This window comes from Spea bombifrons, chromosome 2 (assembly GCF_027358695.1).
Source record: "Spea bombifrons isolate aSpeBom1 chromosome 2, aSpeBom1.2.pri, whole genome shotgun sequence".
In the NCBI taxonomy this organism is placed as follows: domain Eukaryota; kingdom Metazoa; phylum Chordata; class Amphibia; order Anura; family Pelobatidae; genus Spea; species Spea bombifrons.
This window is the reverse complement of record NC_071088.1, coordinates 74,618,916-74,645,862: the sequence shown is the minus strand read 5'-3', so window position 1 is coordinate 74,645,862 and position 26,947 is coordinate 74,618,916. Positions and strand designations below refer to the sequence as shown.

At 42.2% G+C, this 26,947-nt stretch overlaps 1 protein-coding gene across 1 annotated transcript in view; it reads left to right on the top strand.

Moving 5' to 3' along the window:
* Positions 1-26,712, top strand: part of LOC128472855 (schlafen family member 9-like) — a 37,477-nt gene extending 10,765 nt beyond the window's left edge. The window contains 6 exon segments of the mRNA XM_053454821.1: positions 18,688-18,771; positions 21,332-22,341; positions 22,967-23,089; positions 23,793-24,501; positions 25,768-26,069; positions 26,072-26,712. Of these exon segments, the coding sequence (XP_053310796.1) occupies positions 18,688-18,771; positions 21,332-22,341; positions 22,967-23,089; positions 23,793-24,501; positions 25,768-26,069; positions 26,072-26,508 (2,665 nt within the window). The 3' untranslated portion in view covers positions 26,509-26,712.
* Positions 26,713-26,947: the final 235 nt, after the last annotated feature.

The window sequence follows — 26,947 nt, the reverse complement described above, 5'->3', positions numbered from 1 at the left end:
CGACCCCCCAAATCTTAATATTAATTTAGGAAAAAAAGAAAAAGCCTGAATATAAGACGACCCTATAGGAAAAAAGTTTTACCAGTAAATGTTAATTCATTTAAACACTTTTTTTAATAAAAGGTATGCTTGAGAAAAATATTTTGGTTTTATTTCCTTCTATTTTTCAACCTGCCCCCCAGTTATGCACATCTGCCCCAGAAATGCCTTATACCCCCTATATGCCACTGTGCCCCATGATATGCCTTTTAACCCTCTAAATGCCACAGTGCCCCATGATATGCCTTTTAACCCTATATGCCACTGTGCCCCATGAAATGCCTTTTAACCCTATATGCCACTCTGGCACTTAGAGGGTTAAAAGGCATATTATGGGGAAGAGTGGCATATAGGGAGGTTTAAGGCATTTCAGGAGGCAGAGTGGCATTAAAGGGGTTAAAAGGCATTTCACAGAGCACTCTGCCTCCAGAAATGCCTTAAACCCCCCATTTAACACTCCCCCTCCCTCCTCAAAACTTACCGGTGCTTCTGAGTTGGGGGGGCCGCATAACACAGGAGGGTCCAGGTCCCCTGCATCTAAGCCCCAGGTGCTTAGTCCGGACAGCATGTAGAGCTCCACGCGAATCGCGTAGAGCTCTACACGCCGCCCGGACTAAGCACCGGGGCCTCAGAAGCACCGGTAAGTTGGAGGGGGCATAACACAGGAGGATGCAGGTCCCCTGCATCCTCCTGTGTTATCCCCCCCCCCCTCCAGCCTACCGGTGCTTCTGAGTCCCCAGTGCTTAGTCCGGGCAGCGTGTAGAGCTCTACGCGATTGTATCGTGTAGAGCTCTACGCGATTATATCGCGTAGAGCTCTACACGCAGCCCGGACTAAGCACCGGGGACTCAGATGCACCGGTAAGTTGGGTCGGGGGTTAACACAGGAGGATAAAGAAAAAATGTCGGTGCGCTAAGCTAGTCACGGGCTCAAATAATACAAATGTGTAATACGAGGCCTACCAAACAGGTGTAAGCATGCAGCAAGAAACAGTGTATTGGCTGTACAATGTATACAAAAAACAAAAACTGTCTGCGCTTCTTACCCTAATAAAGTTGGCAACAAATATATAAACATAATATAAATGAGAGGTTTTGGTTATATGAATTGGCCAAAGCATAATTAAGCTCACCCGCCACGTCAAGGCACACTCTCAATAGGGTGAGAACCTACTCTCACCTCCTACATAGTGGACACAAAGCAGTTTATACTGCTACCAAAACCTTATTAATGTGTTGGGGGAGGTGCAATTAAACCTTAAACAGGTTAACACAGGAGGATCCAGGTCCCCTGCATCTGGGTCCCCAGTGCTTAGTCCGGGAAGCGTGTAGAGCTCTACGCGATTGTATCGTGTAGAGCTCTACGCGATTATATCGCGTAGAGCTCTACACGCAGCCCGGACTAAGCACCGGGGACTCAGAAGCACCGGTAAGTTGGGGAGGGGGGTTAACACAGGAGGATCCGGGGGATCTGGATCTTAGTCTCATAATCAGACCTATGTGAGGTCTGATTATAAGACGACCCTGATTATAAGACGAGGGGTATTTTTCAGAGCATTTGCTCTGAAAAAAAACCTCGTCTTATAATCGAGCAAATACGGTACTAGCATTTGAAATACCCTGGGGTGTCTAGTTTTCAAAAATATATGGTTTGACAGGGTAAATTGCATTGGCCATCTTCAAAGATGTCCCAAATAGCACATGGGGCAGAATGACCAGATTTGGAATAAAAAAAAGTTTTGAAATAGCAAAACGCTACTTGTAATTATTGCCCTATAACGTGCAGAAAAAAGCAAAGACACATAAAACCATTGGGTATTTCTAAACTTAGGACAAATAGTAGAATATATATATATATATATATATATATATATAGGGCTGCAACAACTAATCGATAAAATCGATAATAATCGATAATGAAATTCGTTGGCAACGAATTTCATTATCGATTAGTTGAATCGATTATTATCGATTATAAAATGAGGGTTTTTTCAGAGCAAACGCTCTGAAAAATCCCCCTCATTATATAATCCGTTTAGTCTGACTCACCGTCTCACAGCAGCAGCTCCTACTTACTCCCCCTCCCTGTAATCACTGTGACAACTGGTCCCGCCCCTTCCTTCTCCAGGCCAGAACCACATGGCTGTGACACTCATCTAACTGTAAGTATATGTGTATATATATATATATATAATGTGTACATATATATATATATATATATATATATATATATATGTATATATATGTATATATATATAATGTGTACATATATATATATATATATATATATTTGGGCTACTGAAAGTTAGGGGAGGTGGGGGTTAATTTAGGGGCAGTTATGGTTAGTGGGGTGTTTAGGGTTAATTTAGGGGCAGTTATGGTTAATTGGGTGTTTAGGGTTAATTTAGGGGCAGTTATGTTAATAGGGTGTTTAGGGTTAATTTAGGAGCAGCTGTGGTTAATGGGGTGTTTGGGGTTAATTTGAGGCAGTTGTGGTTAATGGTGTGTTTAGGGTTAATTTAGGGGATGCTGTGGTTAAGGGGGTGTTAAGGGTTAATTTAGGGGCAGTTATGGTTAATGGGGAGTTTAGGGTTAATTTAGGGGCAGTTATGGTTAATGGGGAGTTTAGGGTTAATTTAGGGGAATCTAAATCCTGGGGGCAGTGAAGTGACATATCTGGGGGTATAAGGCATATACAGTATATAAGGCATATGTGGGGAGGGCAGTGTGGCATGTCTGGGGAGGACGGAGTGGTGTATCAGGGTGTATAAGGCATATCTGGGGGTAGAGAAGTGGCATGTCTGGGAGGCAGGGTGGCATGTCTGGGGAGGATGGAGTGGGGATATAAGGCGTATCAGGCACAGTGGCAGATGTGGGAGGCAGCGTGGCATATGTGGGAGGCATTTTGGAGTGGCAGATGTGGGAGGCAGCATGGCGTGGCATATGTGGGGAGGGCAGGGTGGCATGTCTGGGGAGGATGGAGTGGTGTTTCAGGGGGTATAAGGCGTATCAGGCACAGTGGCATGTGGGGGGTAGAGTGGAGTGGCAGATGTGGGAGGTGGCGTGGCAGATGTGGGAGGCAGCGTGGAGTGGCATATGTGGGAGGCAGCGTGGAGTGGCATATGTGGGAGGCAGCGTGGAGTGGCAGATGTGGGAGGCAGCGTGGAGTGGCAGATGTGGGAGGCAGCGTGGTGTGGTATATGTGGGAGGCAGCGTGGAGTCCTGTGGGAGGCAGCGTGGCATATGTGGGGGGGCAGCGTGGCATGTCTGGGAGGCAGCGTAGCAAGCCTGGGCTCAAATGTGCATATATTGGGGGGCTGGTTGGGAAATAAAGACAAGAAATGTATTATCAAAGTTTTTTTTATTCTGCTGTTTGTATTTAACATCATTTGTTTAGTACATTATTTTAAATAAATGAAAAATTTACATTCATTTTTTTTATCCGATTAATCGAAAAAATAATCGGCCAACTAATCGATTATTAAAATAATCGTTAGTTGCAGCCCTATATATATATATATATATATATATATATATATATTTTCCCAAAAAATATTTATTTAAAGGTGACAGTGGCATTTACAAAATGTTACAGCATCTTACGGTACTGTTACAGTAATCTAACACGGGACCTCCATTCCCAACGGACTCTATAGAAGATACTTCCCCAGGCGCCGTGGAACGCACACAAACGGCCCAAAATTCCGAGAAAACAGAGCTTTGGGTCCATCCATCCTAAATCACGTCAACTGTGTGGCCCCTGTCTGCCCATTGTACACCACTACGGAATTCGATGGCGCCATTTAAACAATAACTGATAATAATAAGTGGAGTCGACCCTTGGTCTGAAGAACCCCCACCCAGTAGCGTACCTAGCGGGGGGTGGTCCGCACCGGGTGCCGCTCATCAGGGGGGGCCAACTTGCCGGCACCCCTCCAGAGACGGACAGTAATGTCCGCCGCTGGAGGAGCAGGCTCTCAAGAGAGTGGTATCGGAGGTCTTTAACAGACCTCCGGCTCCCTTGAGTGATTTTAAGCCGGTTCCCTTCAACCGGCTTAAAATCACTCAAGGGAGCCGGAGGTCTGTTAAAGACCTCCGATACCGCTCTCTTGCGATCCGTGCGGCAACTGCTGCTGTGCAGAGGGCACTGTGGGCGCGGCTTCAGTGCCGCCGGGATCTGACAACAAACCCCGGCGGCACTGAAGCCGCGCCCACAGTGCCCTCTGACCCAGAAGAAGACAGAAGAAGAAGAGGAGCGAAGAGGAAGACTGCTGTAAAAAGAAAAGACTGCTGTAAGAAGAAAAGAGGTAGAAAAGAAGGTAGGAAATCATTCATTAAGACTGAGTGACAGTGAGAGTGGATTGGTATGTGTGGAATCTGTGGATTGGTATGTGTGGATTGGTATATGTGTGGAATGTGTGGATTGGTATGTGTGGAATCTGTGGATTGGTATGTGTGGATTGGTATGTGTGGAATCTGTGGATTGGTATGTGTGGAATCTGTGGATTGGTAAGTGTTGATTGGTAAATGTGTGAGAGTGATGGGTGTTATGCTGTACCATTTCCAATGTCTTTTTCATTATAATTATGCTCTAAAGTACATCATAACTCCCATCACTCTATACTGTTCCGTACAGTGGCAGAGCTGGCCTTGCACCCCCACCGCAGGGTGCTGGTCAGGTTCTATGTGGGCAATGTGGACGTTGGCTTTGGGGTGTGCAATCTGTGATCTATGCCTGTAATTTAGGGTGTTTTATCTATAACTTTAATGCTGAGTTTTTATGTGAATTCCAATTGATCAATACCTGCAAAGCTGGGTTTGTGTGTTAATGTGTTGGTCTATATCTGCTATGCTATGTTTCTATACATTAATTATGTTTACCAGCAAATACAGGATTTGTATGTCTTATTCAGTTGATCAATACCTGGGGTGCTGTTTCCATGTGTTGTTTATTTGATCTATACCTTCAGTGCTGAGTGATTTCCAGTTGATCTATACCTGCAATGCTGGGTTTGTGTGTTCTGTTGATTTATACCTGCAATGCTATGTTTCCATACATTTATGTATACCTGTAAATACAGGATATTTATGTCTTATTCAGTTGCACATGCTGTTTCCATGTGTTGTTTATTTCATCTATACCTGAACTACAGGGAGTAATTAAAAGAGAGTTGTGGTTTAGTGACGTAGGGGACAAATGGACTTTGGGGATGATTACGGGGAGAGGACCTCCCAATGTCACGGTGCAGTCAGAAGAAGGGAAGGCTGTACTGACTCTCACAGTCTTCCCCTGATCTGCAGTTGAGGGCAGTACAGCATAATCCCTATCACTATACATCGATCTAGACATTTACAATAATGCAGCATAACCCCTACCACTATATACTAAGCCAGACACTGAAGTGGTAGGCCTACACCACATCAATGGCTTTGTAGATAGTGATATGGGTTATGCTGCATTATTGTAAATGTCAGGCTCAATGTATAATGATAGCAGTTGTGCTGCACAACTGTCAATGTCTGCCTCAGTGTATAATGATAGTTATATTGTACTACGATAAGTGTCTAGCTCAGTATATAAAGATAGCGGTTATGCTGTACCACCATCAATATCTGGCTCAGTTATAGTGATAGGTGTTATGCTGTTCCACTGTAGTATCTGGCTCAGTGTATAGTGATAGGAGTTATGCTGTTTCACTGTAATGTTTGCCTCAATATATAATGAAATTACTTAAGCTGCACCACCGTCAATGTCTGTCTCAGTATAGAGTGATAGGCATTATGCTGTACCACCGTCACTGCCTGGCTCAGTATATAGTGATAGGTGTCATGCTATACCACAGTCAGTGTCTGGTTCATATGGTATATATAATCATGAGTCGACATGGCAACACCACTATATATGCAAATGCTTAAATGAAAAGAGAACAATGTTATGGTGACTCCTGATTATAATATCAGAATTTTTTTTTAGTTTATAGTGTCTTTAGCTGCTTAGCCAGTACTTAATTTGTAATGTTTGTCACTCATTTGTTAGGTCTTCTTAGAAACTTGTTGTGTTTGTTTTTTTGGGGGGGTGTTATTAAAGAAAGCACTATTATATGTTCAGTAAATGTTATTTAAACATATTTATTTTACTTATAAGTTATTAATTTATTTTTTCAGATTTCTTGTTGTTTACAGTTGACATACAGTTTACAAATTGGTGCAATAAATATTCTTGCCAACATAATTTTGTAGATGTCTTTACATTTGGGGGGGGTGCCACTTACAGGATCCGCCCCGGGTGCCAAATACTCTAGGTACGCCCCTGCCCCCACCTATTGTATTAAGGATGGAAAGGAACGGGTATATAGATATGGTATAATCTCCACCTTCTGACTGCTCTGTTAAGTGGTCTCACTATGGATCATTTATTAAATGATTTTTTTTTTTAATGTAAATATTTATAAAAAATGTTTCCAAAAACAATTTATGGCATTACTCTGTACTGTACTTGAATATATTTAGCAGGTTTTTTCATTAGTGTTTGCAGATGAGTACATGAGTAATTTTTTTATAGTAAATTAGATGATATGATAAGGGGTTAATTCACATGTAAACTATTTTTTCATATTTAATAAAAACTATGATTGAGGATAATGCATTTCTTGTTTACACTTCCTTTTATTTGCCAACTTCCCCTCCAGTTATGCACATCTGACCCCAGGCTTGCCACTCTGACCCCCAGAAATGCCACTTTGCCCCCTCCCAGATATGCCCTATACCAGGGGTGTCCAAGTTTTTTCTGCACTGGACCACGTCATCAGAAATGTATAAGTGCATGAGCCCCCCTCATATGGCTTTTAATAAGATATGCACATACCTGGGAACTTCTGGGCTCCGGCTACCCGGAGCCTTCCCTAGGTGATGCAGCCAGCACTTCGATGGGAGGTCCCCTGATGTCAGCGGGAAACACCCCCATTTAAAGGGAAGATGGATGGGGTGTGTCAAGACCCCGCGACCCAGAGGATTCAGGTCTTGACCCGGAGAGTTCCCAGGTATGGATATGCAGATTGAAATAAAGTAAATGACACAACTTTACTTTTCCTCTCACTGATTTCTGGGCCTAAAAAAATTTTGTCCTCTGAAGTGACTACAAATTCAGGATTCTGGATAAGTAAAAATTAAATAGTTCTATTTATTCTAGGGATGCACTGAAATGAAAATTCTGGACCGAAAATGACCCCCCCACACACCTTTTAAAAATATTTTTTTAAAAAAAAAAAAAAGCACACTTTTCATAAAAGTAAGTAACACACCAAAATTGTACAAAAAAATGTGATAATATATACCAGTGTATATATATAATTAATATTGTTAACAGCAATCTTAGGCGTACCCAGATTCCAGCATTACTGGTTGCCTGGGCATGATAGGAGTGTGATTGCTGTTAACATCATATATAAATGAATATGTCATTGTACTTTTTTTGTCCAATTTTGGTGTGTTACCTTTAATAAAAATTATATCAATTATTATCAATAACAAAATATATATATAATTAACAACACTCGCAACCCTATCGTGCTCAGGCATACCCAGGTTCCAGCATGTACTGGCTGACTTGGCATGATAGGAGTGTGATTGCTAACAGCAACACACACACTCATTCATTCACATATTTATCTCAATCACGCATAATCATTCATACACCCACCCCCCTTACCTGCACTGCAGCTCTCTTGGTGCTCCTCGCAGACTTCAGCAGGGGTAGCTTCTTCCCACTGCGTTCGCATTCTGTGCAAGCTACTTCTCTTGTACCCCACAGAGGAATCAGGAATGGAGCCGATTCATGTGATGTAAATTCACGTGACTCTGCTGGGTTCAGCTTCCCCTGTGCTGTACAAAAGACACTGCTTGCACAGTGTGTGCGAGCAACCCACAGGTAAGCAGCAGGGCCCTTGCAATCCTGCCATCCCGGTTGCCCTGGTTGCAGATCTTACCATGATATGCCACTCTGCCCCCCCCAAGACTCCCTGGTGTCTAGTGTGGGCGGCCAGTGGACGTCTGCGCGATGCGCATAGACAACCTCTGCTGCGTCCCAGCATTTCCACCAGGGCTTCTATGATGGAGCACCGAAAGGTCATGTCACGCCGGTACTCCGTCAAGTGTCAGTGCAAGTGTTGGAGAGCAGCGGAGGTTGTGTACACGCTTCGCACAGACTTGCATCGGCTGCCAGAGAGGAGGATCCAGGTCCCCTGAAGAAGAAAAAAACACCTGCCCGGCGCGCGGAACTGCATGTCCTGGGCATTGGGTGATACGATTTGCGCATCCCTGAATTAAGCAGTACACATACACTCGCTGGCCGCTTTATTAGGTACACCTGTTCAATAGCTTGTTAACACAAATAGTTAATCAGCCAATCACACGGCAGCTACTCAATGCATTTAGGCATCAGAATGGGGAAGAAAGGAGATTTAAGTGACTTTGAACGTGGCATGGTTGTTGGTGCCAGGCGGGCTGGTCTGAGTATTTCAGAAACTGCTGATCTACTGGGATTTTCACTCACAACCATCTCTAGGGTTTACAGAGAATGGTCTGAAAAAGAGAAAATATCCAGTGAGCGGCAGTTGTGTGGCCGAAAATGCCTTGTTTCTGTCAGAGGTGAATGGGCAGACTGGTTTGAGATGACAGAAAGGCAACAGTAACTTAAATAACCACATGTTACAACCAAGTTATGCAGAATACCATCTCTGATCGCACAACACATCCAACCTTGTAGCAGATGGGCTACAGCAGCAAAAGACCACACCGTGGACCACTCTTGTCAGCTAAGAACAGGAAACTGAAGCTACAATTCGCACAGGCTCACCAAAATTGGACAATGGAAGAACATTGCCTGGTCTAATGAGTCTCGTTTCCAGCTGCAGCATTCAGATGGCAGGGTCTGTCGTAAACAACATGAAAGCATGCATCCATCCTGCCTTGTATCAACGGTTCAAGCTGGTGGTTGTGTAACTGTGTAGGGGACATTTTCTTGGCACACTTTGAGCCCCTTTGTACCAATTGAGCATCGTTTAAATGCGACAGCCTATCCGAGTATTGTTGCTGACCATGTCCATCCCTTTATAACCACAGTGTACCTATCTTGTGATGGCTACTTCCAGCAGGATAATGCACCATGTCACAAAGCTCACATCATCTCAAACTGGTTTCTTGAACATGACAATGAGTTCACTGTACTCCAATGGCCTCCACGATCACCATATCTCAATCCAATAGAGCACCTCTGGGATGTGGTGGAACTGGAGATGTGCAGTTGGCAAATCTGCAGAAACCGCGTGATGCCATCATGTCCATATGGACCAAAATCTCTGAGGAATGTTTCCAGTAACTTGTTGAAAGTATACCATGAAGAATTAAGGCAATTCTGAAGGCAAAAGGGGGTCCACCCGGTACTAGTAAGGCCAGTGAGTATATATTAGAAACCAATCTTAACTCCCATGTATTTGCACGATTATTTTTCCCCCACTGAGGAACATTTAACCTAGGTAAGTACATATTTTTAAGGATTTGTTAAGTTATTTACATTTTGAGTAAGGCAAAAAAAAAGGTCTATCATGTACAGTTAAGCACATAAGAATTTCACTCGTTTGGCTGTAGCCATTGGCCATCCCACTGCATTACTTTGCAGTCAAATGTAAAGAGAAATCATTATCCAAGTCTATTTGGTTAATTTCAGGAATCTGGGTAAATTGGTGACCATTGTGTGCTAAGGTTATATTATATACCTCAATTGTATGAAGCATTTACAGAATGTGTGGGAATGTAATGTGAATAAAAAATAAAAGAATAGTATGCTCTGCTTTGTTTGTTTTTGACCCGTACACCTCTATTTCTGTAGATCCATACTGATGATGTTATTGTGCATGTCAGAAAATCAGCTGAGAATCTGCAGATGATGCTATCTAAAATATAAGACGCTCCCTCTATGTGGTGCTTTTAGTAACTTAAATGAACGTTTCCTGTGACAAACTACTGGTACCCTGGTAGCACTAAACTAGAATTTAAAGGGATCACACGGCTGATTGAGGTGCATATAATGTCTGGATTATCTCTTTAACCCCTTAACGTCCATTGCCGGGTCAGGCACGTCATGCAAAACGGTCAGTTAACGACCTATGATGTGCCTGACACTTCATGAGACTTAAACAAGCTTAGAAAGTGATCAACGATCACTTTCTTTGCTTAAACGGTGTTGCTGTAATGCCTCTATGTCGAGGCATTCAGCAACACCGAGATCAGCATCGTGGGCCATATCTGGCCCCTCCCCGTGGGCGTCAACATCCGCCATACACTGTATGGCGGCGGACGGCCGTTTTAAAAATTTAGGAGGTGGCGATCAACGATCACCTCCTAAACTTCAATGGTGTTGCTGAAATGCCACGATCACGAGGCATTCAGCAACAACAAACACTTACCCCAGGACGGGCTGTGACCGCTCCAGAGAGTGGTCAGAGCCGCCACTGCAAGTGATCTTCACTATCCGCAAGATGGCGGCCGCCCTGTAAAAAAAAACAATCAACTTGAAAAAGTTCGCTAGAGGGTCTCCAGACCCTCTAGAGAACTCTGGCTCCACTTGCAGGTTGAATACAGGTACTGCATTCAACTATACAAGTCAATGGAGCCCATCTTTCTAATCACTAAGTGATTAGTAAAATATTTATTTTTTTGTTTAAATCTGTTTTATTCGCGACAAGTATAACACTGCATGGCAACATATTAACAACACAGGTGTTATAACAGAAGTACAATATCATGAGTTGAGCTGAGCATCGTGTTGCATACATAACTCAATAAAGAGAACACTGAGGGTGTTTTGCAGCACAAGACGACTGCTATCGGAGAGGATGAGACAAGCCAAGTGCACACCCTCCGCGAGCTACAGAGAACAGTCGCGAAACAATATATGAGAACATTTCACCGTGAGTTGGTGGAGGGCCTTTCCATCTCCGCTCTACAGTTACAGGTGTACAGGTACAGGTGGGGGACGGCCAGACCCCCTGCCAATTTCTGCTTGTACATCGTAGTCCTGTTGATCCTAGTGCGCCGAGAGCCCCAAATAAAGCGAAATATACGGGATTGGAAAGTTGCGATGTCTGTTTTGTTGACTGGTGACGGAAGCGCTCTAAATAAGTAGAGAACGCGGGGGAGTATGTTCATTTTTACCGCGTATATTCGGCCCAGCCATGAGATGGGAAAGCGTGACCATTGCTCGAGCTCCCCACGAAGGAGTTAGCTTGGTACAGTGAAGCAAAGTCTCTGGTAATTTGGATGCTCAGGTATTTGAGGTGGGAAGGTTGCCAAGTGAATTTAAAACTGGCAGCCACTGAACGTCGTAGTGGGTCGTCGAGGTTGAGATCAAGGGCCTCACATTTGGCTTCGTTGATTTTGTATCCCGAGAGCTTGGAAAATGTACGGAGAGTGTCGTAGAGGTTCGGAAGCGAGACGAGGGGATTGGTGATGGTGAGTAAAATGTCGTCCGCGAACAGGCTCAATTTGTACTGAGTATTGTGGATCTGGATGCCCGCTATGTCCGGATGGTTTCTAATAGCCACGGCTAGAGGCTCAATGCAGAGTGCGAACAGGAGGGGAGAAAGCGAGCATCCCTGTCTTGTGCCGTTGCGGATGTCGTGTGTCGACGTCACCCTAATGGGCTGTGAGTCGGTTGCTGAGGGGTGGCAATATAGTGCGTGGACCCCTTGAAGGAAGCCTTCTCCACGACCGAACCTCCCCAGGACAGCCCACATGTAGGTCCAGTCGACCCTGTCGAAGGCCTTTTCTGCGTCAAGAGCCAACAACATGGATCCCTGGTGAGTCATCCTGGCCGCTTCAATCAGATCGACGGTGCGTGGGATATTGTCCGTGGCCTCTCTGCCTGTAATGAATCCCACTTGGTCCGGGTGTATTAGCGTAGGAATGACCGACCCTAGCCTGGTTGCCAGAAACTTTGCGTAAAGCTTAATATCCGCGTTAATGAGGGAGATTGGGCGGTAACTGCCGCAGCTGGATGGATCTTTGCCTTCTTTATGGATGACAATTGTCTTGGCCTGCAGCATCTCCCTAGTGGGGGGGACCCCAGACAAGAACCCGTTGAAGAGTTTAAGCAGGCGCGGAATGAGCAGTGACTGGAATTTTTTATAGTAGGAGCCTGGGAGGCCATCCGGGCCCGGAGCTTTAGAGGATTTAAGAGAAGCCGAGGCAGTCCGGATCGCCTCTTCAGTGAAGGGGCCACTCAGCTTGTCGGCCTGGTGCCGTAGAAGGGTCGGTAAGGGGAGGGAGTCAAGAAACTGGAGCTGGTGGCCCTGGTCTTGGGCATTACCCGGAGCCTTGTTGCCATCGTATAAGGTTTGGTAGTATGCGGCGAATTGATTGGCAATATCTGTAGGGTGGACCCAGGTTTTCTGGTGGGAATCTACGATTTTTGGGATGTTCTGTGTTTTCCTCTGCATCCTCAGTCTCCGGGCCAGCATGGTGTCGGGTTTGTTGGCTTTTTAAAAAAATTTCTGATTGGTGACATTGAGGGAGTGTAGGACTTGTTTGCTGAGGCGTAGATTGATTTCACCTTTCAATTGAATGATGTCGTGAAGAATGGTAGTGTCTAGTGAGCGTTTATGTTGTGATTCCAACCCCTGCAATCTGGAGGAAAGAGAGTCTAGAGTTTCCCGGTAGAGTCGCTTGCGGCGAGCCGCTATGCGGAGAAAAGAGCCCCTGATGAACGCCTTGTGTGTCTGCCATGTAAGCATCGGGTCTGTGTCTGGGGATTCGTTGTGGTGAAAGAATTTTTCCAGATCCCTGACGATTTCCTCTATCACAAGGTGGTCGGTAAGTAGGAATTCGTCGAGTCTCCATTGTCCCCACTTCTTCGGGACGCCGGTGAGGTGAAGAGTGCATTCCACTGCACCGTGGTCTGACCAGGTGATAGGGTGGATCGCTGAGGACACCACAGAGTGAGCCGAGTATTGGCCCAAAAATATATTAGGACTTATGGGGGTGGGAATAGAAGGTATAGTCCAGAGTTTTCGGGTGGAGAAGTCTCCAGACATCTACCAAAGCAGCTGTCCTCGCGAAGTCCTTGAGGTGTTAGGAGGGGGGTGCAGCAGGGGTGAGTGACCCCGTCTATCCAGGAACGAGTCCCACAAGGTGTTGAAGTCTCCTCCAACTATAACTTGATGGTTACGATGTGGTAGCAGAATGTCAGAGAGGTGCGCATAAAAAGAGGTAGCCGCTGTGGAAGGAGCATAGACATTGAGGATGACTGTCGGCTGGGAGTGTAGAAGACCAGTTACCAGGAGATATCTGCCCCATTTGTCAGCTGTGATCTTCTGGAGTTGAAAGCCCAAGGAGAAGCGGAGAAAGATGCTGACCCCGTTTTTCTTCAAAGTGGCGTGAAAATGCGTGCCGTAGTGCTTACTCCAATACGTCGGTAGATACGAGGATCTAAGATGCGTTTCCTGGAGCATGACAAAGTCACCTCGGTGTCATTGGTAGTAGGTCATAGCTAGGTGCCACTTCCTTGACGTTGTGTAAGATTATTGTGACGTCACTCGCCATTCAGAAGTGTAGGTATGTGGCGGTAAGTCGAAACAGAGGCCGTGGAGTGGCAGTGGAATGTCCTGGAACGCTCGAAGAAAAGAGAAGGGAGAGAAGTAAAGAGGCGAAAAAGAGAGGGAAAGTGGAGAGGAACAAGGAGAGGTAACAAAATTGCATTGCAAACATTTGATACAACATTTCGGGTAAAGGCCGCCGAAGAACATGAAAGTAAGGAGCTAAGTGGCTGTGGGACAGCCTGAGGTGAGTCAATCTGACCGGCGAGTCACCATACTGACTCGGCGTCTGAGACGGAGACTCAGGTGTCAGATCATCACGAGACCAGTATCGGTCTCTAGGGGTTCTGGCATGGCGAATCACCAAGGTGGGTCCTCCAGCCCTATAGAAGGAGGCAAAACCTCTAACAAAAAACAGTGGGAGTAGTGGTATGGAGCAAATATGGCAAGATGGCCAGTGTAAATGCAGTTTGGGCAAAGGCCCATAAAGCAGTAGAGTGTGTGGCCCAAAGTAAGTCATGGCGGGGTTGGGGCCATCCGCTTGTGTGTTGGAATGGTCAGTAGAGGAAAAATATAACTATGTGTGTGGAACATAAATGCAAACGTTAAAACCGCGAACTTAGCTGTCCCAGGGAGCACGGAAGTCCCAAAGAGATACGACAGCGCGGCAAGTCCAATGAGTCGGAGCGGACGAAGATCGGCTCGAGGTGTCGAAACAGCCGGGAGGCACAGGCGACGGATCAACAACGCGTGTGCTCGTGAGCGTGGAGTCATCTGGGGGGCTGATGCGAGCGGGTGTATTGAGGGGTGTGTGGTGTCAAGGGTCCGAAGCTGGAGGCAACATAGGAAAGCCTTTTCCAAGGAAGACTGAGCAAGCCTGACTGTCTGCCGTAGTGGAAGTGTCGCTACTGCAGCTCCCGGAGATGGCGCGATGTGGGACCACGCGGGTCCTCCTGTGCGTCTTGTAGGGAAAGGACCTCTTGTTGTAGAGCGGCCATGTCGGATTCCATTTGGCGTTGGTCACGCTGTATGGTTGATTGAGTGCGTTCGAGGACGTCCGTCCTGGATCCAATCTCTGCCACGTCTCTCGTCAGCTCGCGGAGTTTGTTGTGGATATGATCCATGAGATCTTGTTTAACGGAGAGGACGAGATCCTTGAGTTCGTCGACATCGCGTTTCGTGCATGGTGCCACAGGCGCCGCAGCTGAAGGGCCCGCAGTCTTCATGAGGAAAAGTGAGGGAAGATCAGGGTTGGAGGGTTTTCACTGAAAAATGGCAGGTACCGTCTTCCGGTTTGCGGGTACTGCCTGGCATGCCTAGTCTCCGAGCCGTCTGGAGGTGCAGGTTGGGTAGAGGTATTCGCTATTTTTATAGCTATATTCAGGGCATCGCGGGGGAGCAGAGTGACTACGCGTCCATCTTGAAGACCGGCCAGCCACGCCCCCGGAAATGGAAAATTTTGTATAAATTACAGCAGCATTAATAACTTCCATCTGCACTCAAGCTCCTCCTCCCCAGCAGTCCGCAGAGAGGGCGGGACGGTCTGCACCTCCCCCCCCAGGTCTCCAGAAACATGCCGCGCCCGCCACTCTCACCACTCCCCCACACACCCCGTTCAAGCAGCAGCCGGTACCCCGCCGCTTCCCTTCTGGATTAGTAAAATATTTTTTAAAAAATGGTAACATTTAAAAAATATTATGCATCAGAGGAACCATCCAGTTCCAGCAAAATGTAAAACAAAAAAGTCCAAAAAGAATAAAATAAAAAAAATAAAGTTTATTATTACGAGCAAGTGCTAAAATTAGCGCTGTATCTTCCCAAAAATCCTGACATGGAAAATTTTTAATAAAAGCATTTCAAATACCGTCTAATTTAAAAAAAAAATAATGGTTTTATGGGGTAAATTGGAGTGGCCGGGCTCACAGATAGGGCATAGGCACAGACTGACCAAAATAGGGGGAAAAAAAGCGCACTTCCCAAATGTGGCCTTTTAACCCCAAACGGCAGTCAAACCCATGCATGGGGGGTAACACTGTACTCGCGAGATGTTGCTGAACACATATTGGGGTGTTGTTTGATAGTGACGTATACCAAGAGCTGTAACTCCATACCTGAAGCGCAATTTTAGTGATAAAAAACACAAAATAAATTACTACCACAAAGTTTGACAAAGACTGGTGGTAGAATTAGTGCATGGAAAGAGTTAAAATTCTAGCATTTGAAATACCCTGGGGTGTCTAGTTTAAAAAAATATATGATTTGATGGGGTAAACTGCGTTGGCCGAGTTCAAAGATACAGAGAAATGGCACATGGGGGGAAGAATTACCAGATTTGGAAAAAATGGTTTTGAAATAGCAAAACGCTACTTGTACTTATTGCTCCATAGCGTGCAGAAAAAAGCAAAAAAAACATAAAAACATTGTATTTCTAAACAAATAGTAGAATCTATTTAGTAGGTTTTTCCATTAGCTTTTTTGGGGGAGTAAAAGATTTTTGGGGTAAAAGTCAGAAAATGTGTGTTTGTTTGTTTTTTTACATTTTTTATCTTTTTTTTTTTAATGGGAAATTAGATAATATGATCAAAATGAGTTCGTCAATAAAAAGCTTCTTAAGCAAAAGAAGCATAAAAGTTCACATTTGAATAGAGGTGCCAGTAATAATTGGGCCTATGCTAGAAGATAAACCATTGTACATTCCTATGGCATTTGATGGAGCTATATAAAACAATAAATAATAGAAACAAAATGTTTAAGTGTGTACAAGCAACCATTTTTTGATTTTCCTCTGTGCGTCACAGAGTTGTTGTTTTTTTTAACCCCTTGGCTGCTAAGCCATTTCACACCCTGGTGCTAAGCTAGTTTTCGGCATTTTGGTGCATCTCACGTTTAAACGCGTTTAGAAGTACATTTCTTGGGAATAAACTATACAAACCATATATTGTTTTTTTCAGCACACCCAGCAGATTCCAAATATACCATTTTTATATGTGTATGTCTCATTAGATTTGCAAAATACAACCAAAAATGGGAAAAAAGTGTAATTTTTCACTTCCAACTCAATAAAAACTAGTTTGTAATGTTATTTTTCTAAACTCTAATATCAAAACCTGTGTTGCTAAATATTTGTAGTAGGTAACCGGTCTAAAATAAACAGACATTGAGAACAGTAGACTGTGTTTTTCTAATATTTTATTGCTAAAAGTTAAATTTATTAGACTATCACAAAATTCATCTTTAAATTTAATGCATGGCTGCGTCAATTAAACAGCTCTAGCTGCCCGGGATGTTAAAATATGCCAACAAAACTATATATTTTTAGAAACTACACCCCCAGCCGCAGCAAATGAGGTCTTATTTGTATCACAAAACTGACGTGCACAACAAATAAGTGAATATCACACAAATAAAAATACAAAATAAATAAAATTAAAAGCGACAAGTTCATTTATGTCTTCCGCACTCCAGGTTTGTCCTAGAAACACATGCAGCCCCTCATTTGATGCGCCTAGGGGTGTAGTTTCTGAAAATATATACTTTATGTACCATAATTTAACTTCCCAGCTGTCTAGAGCTGTCTAAATGCAGCCATCACCCCTAAATGTTTTGAGACAATTTTTTAACAAGATTCTCCAATCTGCCATATCTGAAGTTAAGGTGGTCTAGACATCTGGGAAGTTAAATTAGGGTACATGAAGTACACATTTCAAAAAACTACACCCCTTGGAGCTTCAAATGAGGGGTTACATGTATTTCTAGGACAAAAGTTAAGTTCACAGATAATGATGGAATATGTCGCTTTGGCTAGAAAATGTGTTTTTTCTAACCATAGCGGCATGTTCATTTGTGTCTCGCGCACTCCAGGTTTGTCCTAGAAACACACGCAGCCCCTCATTTGATGCGCCGAGGGGTGTAGTTTTTGAAAATATGTACTTTTTGTGCCATAATTTAACTTCTTACGTGAGCAGTAATGCCACGTCAAGGCTTCAACCCTAATTACTGACCATTCACACGCTTTTCATATCTCCATTCACTCGCAGAAGCACACACCATACTTTCCATACATTCACTCGCAGAAGCACACACACCATTCTTTCCCCTTACAATCCCAAAGAGATGATCGTAAAGGGAGAAAAAAATCACTTTAACAGCAAAAATAAGTTTTGCAGTAAAAATGCAAGGGGCTCCAGGGATGACATGGTTAACTTATGTACTACAGGCTATACGACTGATTTTTGCAGTTCATCTGGATTTCAAAAATTGCCTTCCTCTACCATTGGCTAAATTTAACCCCATGATCAAAGGGATCATGGGGTTAAAATTTAGTATCGGCCATTTTTAAAAAGGGAATGTGACTTTTTATAGCTGTATGATCACTGTGGTAACATTGGCTACCACAGTGATCATTTAGCTAGAATACTTAAACTTTTTTTTTTTTTTTTAAAGGTAAACCAGTTTATGTTTAGATAATTTAATTTGGGGGTCTCTAGGCAATTTTGATCTTTATTTATCTGCCTTTAGAGACCCCCAAATCATTTTTTTTACTTTTTTTGTACATTTTTATTTTTTTTAACATAATATTTTTTATTCTTTTTTTACAAACATTATACCGTTGGAAAGGTGAGGCGATTACCTTTCCAACGGTATATGTTGGGGGTCTGTAGCTGCTCAGATGCCTGAAATACAGGCATCTAAGCAGCATGCCCCCATACCGTGAAAACTGACAATTGTCAGTTTTCAATAAAGTTGCGCGGTGACGTCATCGCGTCATTACGCGCGACGTCACCGGCCGGATCGGGTGGTCCCAGTGATGCCCTTCAAAATGAGGGGCAGATCGCCGGGGTAGGTGGTGATGGGGGTCCACAGACCCCCATCAAGGTAGGAGAGTGCTAGCGACGGCATGGTGCCGTCGTTAGCACCTGACTGGGACTGCTAGCGACGGCACCATGCCGTCGTTAGCAGTCAAGGGGTTAAACTTGATTAATATTATTGCATATTGTGCAAATATTCTGATGTTAATCTCCTTGTTTACACATTGCTAAAAATGCTTTTCTGTTATACAGAACACCACTAGGCCTGGTTTCCCCTGGGAACTTGCTCAATAATACCACATCGGAAGAATCTACAGGAAATATATCAAATGCTGCGTAAGACTGTACAGTTTTTCCATGTTTTTCCATGTTATTCGCATACACTGTTTTTTTACTTATAATATAGAAAGACTGATCAGAAGCTTCTTCCAAAAAAATAAAATCAGAATATCGATGGGAGTTGTATTCCCTAAAGCGTGTGCAATAGGGTTGAAATAAATTATGTTTAAGGTACTTTTTACTATTTGGTTAAAATGTATGTCCCCTCTACTTTTAATAGATATCTTATGTGATAGGATGCATGTTTTACCTAAACTAGGTATGTATGGATAGCTTAACTTGCCTTGGAAAAAAAATAATCTGTATCAGACTTTTTCAGTGTAAGCTGTTCATAATATTGTGACCTAAATGTAACTAAAGCAAAACTCAGAAAATTGGCCCGACCCCAGACACCTAAAGGATTATAGGTGTTTCCAGTAAACAGGACAGCCTATATTGAGGCCAAAGAGCGCAGAGAACCACCGCTGATGCCGCCACTTCCGGGGCTTCTATGACGGAGCACCGGCGTGACATGAACTTCCTGTACTCCACCATTAGAAGTTCCAGCCAGCAGCAGCGTGGGTTGTCTACACGCATCCCGCAGACGTTCACCGGCTGCCAGAGAGGAGGAACACACACACACACACACACACACACACACACCCGCAGCGCTACAAGAGACTTGGATCCTCCTCTCTGGCACCCGGTGAGTGTCTTCACAATGCATGCAGACAACCTCTGCTGCTACCCAACACTTCGTGACCTTCCGGTGCTCAGTCATGGGAGTCCCGCAGATGTCCACCAGCTGCCCCCACTTGACAGGGAGTCTGGAGCATGGAAGAGAAGTCTAGGGATGCATGGGTAAGTCGGGGGGTATAAGGCATATCAGGAGGGCAGATTGGCAAATCAGACGTATAATACATATCAGGGGGGCAGAGTGGCATATAGGTGGAGCAAAGTGGCATATAGGGGTATACGGCTTATCAGGGGCAGAGTGGCATATAGGGGGTATAAGGCATTTCCGCAGGGCAGAGTAGCAAGCCGTGGGGCAGATGTGCATAACTGGGGGGGAGGTTGGGATATAAAAACAAAAAATGCATTTTTCTTAATCATATGAAATAACAGTTAACATGTGAATTAATATTCTATAGGGTAGTCTCATATTTAGACTTTTTCTTTTTTTCCTAAATTAATATTCAAATTTGGGGGGGGGTTGTCTTTTATAATCAGGGTCGTCTTATAATTGAGCAAATACAGTATTACATTATGAGGTGTTGTATAATAGTGCCATATTTGTGATGCCTTTAGGAGACCTTAACAACCAATGACGTCATGGAAAAACACTTAACAACCAATGACGTCATGGCATTAAACAAGCGTCGATCACTTTCCTCACTTAAACAGTGTTGCTGTAATCATTCAGCAACACAGAGATCGGCATCAAGGGCACTGTGTGGCCCCTCCACGGGGCGTCAACTTTCTTCATACACTGCATGGGGGCGAATGCCCGTTTTAAAAGAGCTTGCCTCCTAAGCTTCAATGGTGTTGCTGAAATGCCTTGATACCGATGCATTCTGCGCCACCAAACACCCAGGACACACTGCAAGAGAGTTCGCCTCTCGCAAGATGGCGCCATTCATTTAAAAAAAAATAAACAAGTCTCCAAGTGAGTCTCTCCAGACCCTCCTGAAAACTCTGCATTACTGCATTCTATGCTGCCCAGGGGAAGCAGAGTCATGTGACGTGATGAAAATTTACGTGACTCCACTGGGTTCCTGCTTCCCCTGGGGGAACAAGAGACGTTGTTCGCACAGTATGTGCAAGCAACGCACAGGTAAGCAGCAGGGCTGCTGCGGACAAATTTTCGCCATTTTTATTTTTTTTATTTATTTTGGCATTTTGATAATGCCATTTTCGAACGATATGTTTCAGCCACCGATATTTTGGTGCGTCTGTACTACCACAAAGGGTGGTAGTAGAATTAGTAGTAAAAATAAAAAAGATGATATTGGTTTGATGGAGGTAAATTGCATTGACCGGCTTCAAAGATTTTCCAGATAGAACATGGGGTAGAATGACCAGATTTGGAAAAAATGGTTTTGAAATAGCAAAATGCTACATGTACTTATTGCCCTATAACTTGCAATTAAAACATTGGGTAGTTCTAAACTACGGACAAATAGTATAATTTATTTAGCAGTTTTTTTTCATTAGATTTTGTAGATGAGTATAAGATTTTTCAAATGATAAAGTCTTGTTTTTTTTCCAATTTCTCATCATATTGTTTTTTTTTTATAGGAAATTAGATAATAATATGATCAAAATGGTATTTAAAAAAAAAAGAAGCCTGTCTTGTCCTGAATAAAACAATATATCACGTGTGTGGGTACACTAAATGAGTGAGGAGAAAATTACATCTAAACGAGCACCGCAAAAGTGTTAACAAAGTGTTAACTCGGTCACAAAGGGTACAAAAATAAAAAGCAGCCTATATTTATACCACAAACATATCTCAGAATATAACCAGATGTTATTTGCATTGCTTTTAATTCTACATCTGTTAATTCTCTATTGACAGAATAGAAAATGGAAAATCTTCCCAGGCACGAAACGCTGAGTCTTTATATCCTGATCAAATAGTCTATGCTTGCGCAGTAACGCTTGGTGAAAAACGGAATAAGAAGGAATATGAAGTCCAAAAAGAAGCTATAATTAAAGTTGTTTGTGCTCTGCTAAATTCGGGAGGAGGCATAGCACTAGTGGATATCAAAAATAAAGATTACACATACACACAGCATCGTGTAACTATTGAAAGATCCTTAGATAGACTTATATGCAACATGACATCAGAGAATTACTATGATATGATTCAAAATGGATCACTTCTGTATATATTTGTTAAATCTTGGAGTACCAGAGCAGGATCACCGAGAATCTGTTCATTGGATACTGGTTTGTATATTCGATCATTCACTTCTACATATATGGCGGATCCAATTAAAGTGATGAATCTCATAGATGAAAAAACAAAGAACAAAAGATCCCGACCGGACATAAGCTCAAGCATAGAAGGATTTCAAGCATTCCTAGATCGAGATCATTTGCGTTTAGATGAACAACTGGAATTTTCAGAATCAGAATATGTGGAATTAAAGGATTTTTCTACTGAAAAAAAATTTGACAGAATAAGCGAGGTCATTCCTGAGTATTTTTCAGCATTTGGCAATAGTGCAGGAGGGTACTTGATCATTGGTGTGAATGACAAGTCAATAGTAAAAGGCTGCGGTAAAGGAGGAGAGAGGTCGGCATTTAAAGATTTAGTAGAACGTAAAGTAGGCAAGCTGAAAATTGTCCACACCCAGCAATGTCAAATGGATACAAGTATTTTCCCTTATGAGCTTCATATAAAAGATGTCCGTGATGATCAAAACAAACACTCAGGCTATGTGATTATTATGAAAATCAAGAAAGTTTGTTGTTTTGTCTTCACCAAAGATCCTCAGTCATGGATGTTAGAATCTGACAGTAATGACATAAAGCAACTAAACGCACCTGACTGGATAAAACGGGTGAGCCCTACACCAAAAGGTAAGACGTGGTTTCTTGTTTTCTGTTTATTTTAACCCCTTAACGTCCATTGTCGGGACAGGCACGTCATGCAAAACGGTCAGTTAACGACCTATGACGTGCCTGACACGTCATGAGTCTTAAACAAGCTTAAACGGTGTTGCTGTAATGCCTCGATGTCGATGCATTCAGCAACACCGAGATCGGCATCATGGGCCATATCTGGCCCCTCCCCGTGGGCGTCAACATCCGCCACTGTATGGCGGCAGATGCCGTTTTAAAAGTTTAGGAGGCGATCAGCGATCACCTCCTAAACTTCAATGGTGTTGCTGAAATGCCTCGATCACGAGGCATTCAGCGACACCAAACACTTACCCCAGGACGCGTTGTGACCGCTCCGGAGAGAAAAAAAAGTGCGGCCTATATTCGGGCCAATACAGTACTTTCCCCACCCTGTGCTGTGAATGTTTAAATGGTGTGTTTGAAAAGACATACATGCAATTCTTTTTGTATTATTGGTTGAAGCAAACTGGGTGCATCTGTTTTGACTTGGTTTTAGATCAGATCAAATTTAATGAACAATATATGCAGAAATACCGATAATTCCAAAGGATTTACATACTTTTTCCTGCAGTTTTTGTTGTAGCTCGCAGGCTGGAATCTCAGTTTACTGAGCTGAGCCTGTCTGACCGACCACCACTTGCTAAGCCTGTGTATATAAAGAATGGGAATGAGTCACTGGTGGAGGTGCAGGAAAAGCTCTTTGGAGGTATGTTTCAGTCTGCAGGTTAAAAAACCTTTACACATAGAAGTCAACCAAGTGCTTAATGGAAGTTCATCATCAAGAAATGCCTTTATTTGTCTGGAATTTGTAGGGCTAGAAGCTTTCTGTTCCGGTTTTACTGAACATCATGTGTAGTTTATATGACTTAAAAAGAATAAATAAAATGGGCCTACGCAAAAAATTCTAGCAGGAGTTCAGGGTATCAGTTAAGGGTTTAGTGATATTAGTTTTGACCTTTGTGGTTTCATAGGTGGCCATTTCCACCAGATATTTAGTAAACTGCCCACTGCTCTCCTTGTCTTCCACACCTTTTGTCCATTACTTAATGTCAGACTGGGTGATTAACATGAGCTGCTGTTTTGTGACAACAGACAGTATGATACATAGTGTCAGTGTGTTTTTCTAATAAATTGGGTTAGGATAACAGAGCTAGAACACTTACAAAATGACTGATCTTGAGCTGCCTGAAAACATTATGGTGTGCAAAAACTAAATGCTTAGAAACAACACAATATTTTTTGTAAAATGTATTTTTAAAAAGTTGGTGTGAGTTCCCCTTTAAGATCACTTTATTTCCCAAACTATCATAAATAGGTGGAAATCATAAATAGGTGAAAATCAACATATACCTAGATTATTGCGTTTTATTTATTTTATTTGCTGTTTTAATTCTTTGGGTTTTTTATAGATCTTGGAAGCAGGATAATTATAAAACCAGAAAACGTATACACTGAACTCTCCAGAGAGAATCCAGAACTGGGGGATCTATTGGAGAAGCAGCTTTCAAAAGGGCATGGTATTCTAATTCTTTCCAGGAGCTGGGCAGTTGATGTTGGACTGCAGAAAAATCGAAATGTTGTTTGTGATGCTTTGTTGTTGGCTACAGAGAGTTACCCAACACTGTATACTGTGTTTAAAGAAGATATTTCTCAGGAAGACTTTGAATATTCACGATTGACTGCTTTAACAATCAAGAAGCAGCTTGTCAATATTGGTTGCTACACTGATAAATTATGTGTTATTCCCAAAGCTTTAACACTGCAGAAGGAAAATCAGTGGGGACAAAAGGTGATCACCTACCCAAAAGTTTACCAGCTGGTTTCCCTTAAAGATGTTGAAGAATTAATGCCCTCTCTTCTTATAATGATGCTTAGTTTTAAATCAGTTTTAAGTGACCAGATGGGAACCGAAATCTCCAACCTCCTTACTACAGAGCAGTATGAACTTCTGTCAGATTGTTTAGAAAGTAATCGGCATTTGTTTGTGCATGGGCTACCAGGATCTGGAAAGACAGTCATTGCATTGAAGATAATGGAGAGAATTAAAAATATGTTTGGTTGTTCAAAAGAAAATATTCTCTATATCTGTGAAAACCAGCCTTTACAATACTACATCAGGTAAGTTTTATTTTTCTGTATGTTAAATATTACATATTTATAAACATATATACATCTATTTGAACACATCACATAGTAGTATTAGTTTGTTGGTTGTTTCCCAAAATCGGGTATAGCTATTCACAGCCTGTTGAGACCAACACAGGAATTATTTTGATATGTTACCATCAGACTTTGTGCATTTTTTATATTTGAGGTTTTTATACACATATGCATTTGGATAAAACTAGGGGAAAGCATATTTGTGTAATTTAATTACTACCACAAACTGACTTTGTGGTAGAATTAGTGCATAGAAAAGTGTTAAAATACCAGGATTTGAAATACCCTGGAGTATATATGGTATGGTGGGGTAAATTGAATTGGCCAGGATGAAAAATATCCCAAATGGGACAGGATGACCAGATGTTAAAATTCCAAGTTGAATACCTTAAATGTACATGTCCCAAATCTGGCCTTTTAGGAGATGTTGCTTAACACATATTGGGGTATTGTTTATTAGCAACCATTTAAATTCTTAGTAAAGTTATACTATATATTCTGTGTGGAAAAAAAATAACCAAAATTGTTATCACTTTGGCAAAGATTGGTAGTAAAATGGCTCTAAAAAATGTCAAAATACTTTGTTGAATACCCTGGATTGCCTGCTTTTGACAAATATGCACATGTGGGCAGATTTATGACAAATATCGGTGTTACCATGTCCCTACCACTAATTTTGAGGAAAAATGCGAAAAAATTCTATTTTCAAATAGTAATACAATATTTGTACTTATTGCCCTATAACTTCCAAACAATACATAAAAACATGAAGTATTTCTGACCACAGGAGAAATATTATTAGAATCTATTTACCAAGTGTTTCCATTAGATTTTGTAGATGGGTAAAAGATTATTCAAATAAAAGTCAGAAAAAAATGGGTTTAAAAAAATTAAATCAGATGATATGATCAACATAATAGTAAAGAAAGCCCTTCTTGTCCTAAAAAGACTATATATATATATATATATATATATATATATATATATATATATATATATATATATATATATATATATATATATATATATATATTAGTGTGGAGGTACAGCAAATGAGAAAACAGCTTAACACAAACACCACAGAAGTGTTAAAACAGCCTTGATCACGAAGGATACAAAATTTAAAAAGGCTTGTTAACAAGGGGTTAACAAAGTCCAAACCATTGTAACCTTGCACAGCAGGGATAAACAGACCTTTAATCCAAACTTGTTTTTCTCTTCTAGCCAGCAGCATGTGTGTGTGGCAGTGACAAGAGTAAAGTTTATGTTTATAGAAGAATTCCCACAGATACAACACATCATAGTCGACGAGGGCCAGAATTTTCGAACAGAAAATGGTGATTGGTTTGCAAAGGCAAAAGCCATCCATGAAGCTAGTGAAACAGGAATTTTTTGGCTTTTTTTGGACTATTTTCAGTCATGCCATCATTTTGAAACTGGCCTTCCACCAGTTACAAACCAAAGTAAGCGATTTTTGAATAAAGTTGTCCGCAATGCTACCACAATCTACAACTACAAAATTCCCGCACTTCAGAGTTTTTAAGAAAAATAATGTCAAAGTCTGAATGTTGTCATCCAGTTGAAGGTTCGCATGTCATACAAAGTCATCTTGATGAAAAGGGGATTGTTCAGTATGTCGCAGACCATTGCCACAGATACCTGAAAGAAGGCTATTCAGAAAAAGATATTGCTGTTTTGTGTAGTACAGAAGAGACGGCACTTAAGTTTACAGAGAAATTGGCACCAGCGATGCTGAAACGAAGGCTGAATCGAATCAGAAACGCCAACAAAATCATGAAAAATGCTATTGTTGTGGATAGTATCCGCCGCTTTTCTGGTCTTGAACGTTGCATTGTATTTGTGGTTAACCCTGTGTCTTTACTACCTGACATCCATGACAATATTTTAGTGAGTGCCGCATCAAGAGCTTCTTCAAAACTTCATGTTTTGTATGAAAAAAAGTAGCGTTTAACTAGAACTACCACTTTTTCAATCGCATGCTTACCTTTCTGGGAGCATCCAGTCAGAACTTTGTTTCCTCTTTGTTGTCACACTTAATACTTAAAATTATGTTAACTGATTAGGTATGTGGGTTGTGATCCTATGTAATTGTGTACAATTGAACACATTGTTTATATGAGGACCGGGACTCCTATATATATAATTAAAAACTTTTTAATTATATTTAAAAAAAAAAAAAAAAAAAAGCCCTAACAGTGTGAGCAAGTAAGTGTACTGGATTTGCAACAAAAGGCCTCCTCGCTGATGAACTGGCTAAATACTACTAACTTTTCTAGACGTCAGCCTATCAATGTTAGGAAAGTCCTCATGAGCATCCATACAGACCAGAATAATAAATCATTTAAGGTGTTTGAGCTCTTCTCACACTTCTTCACTCTTGACA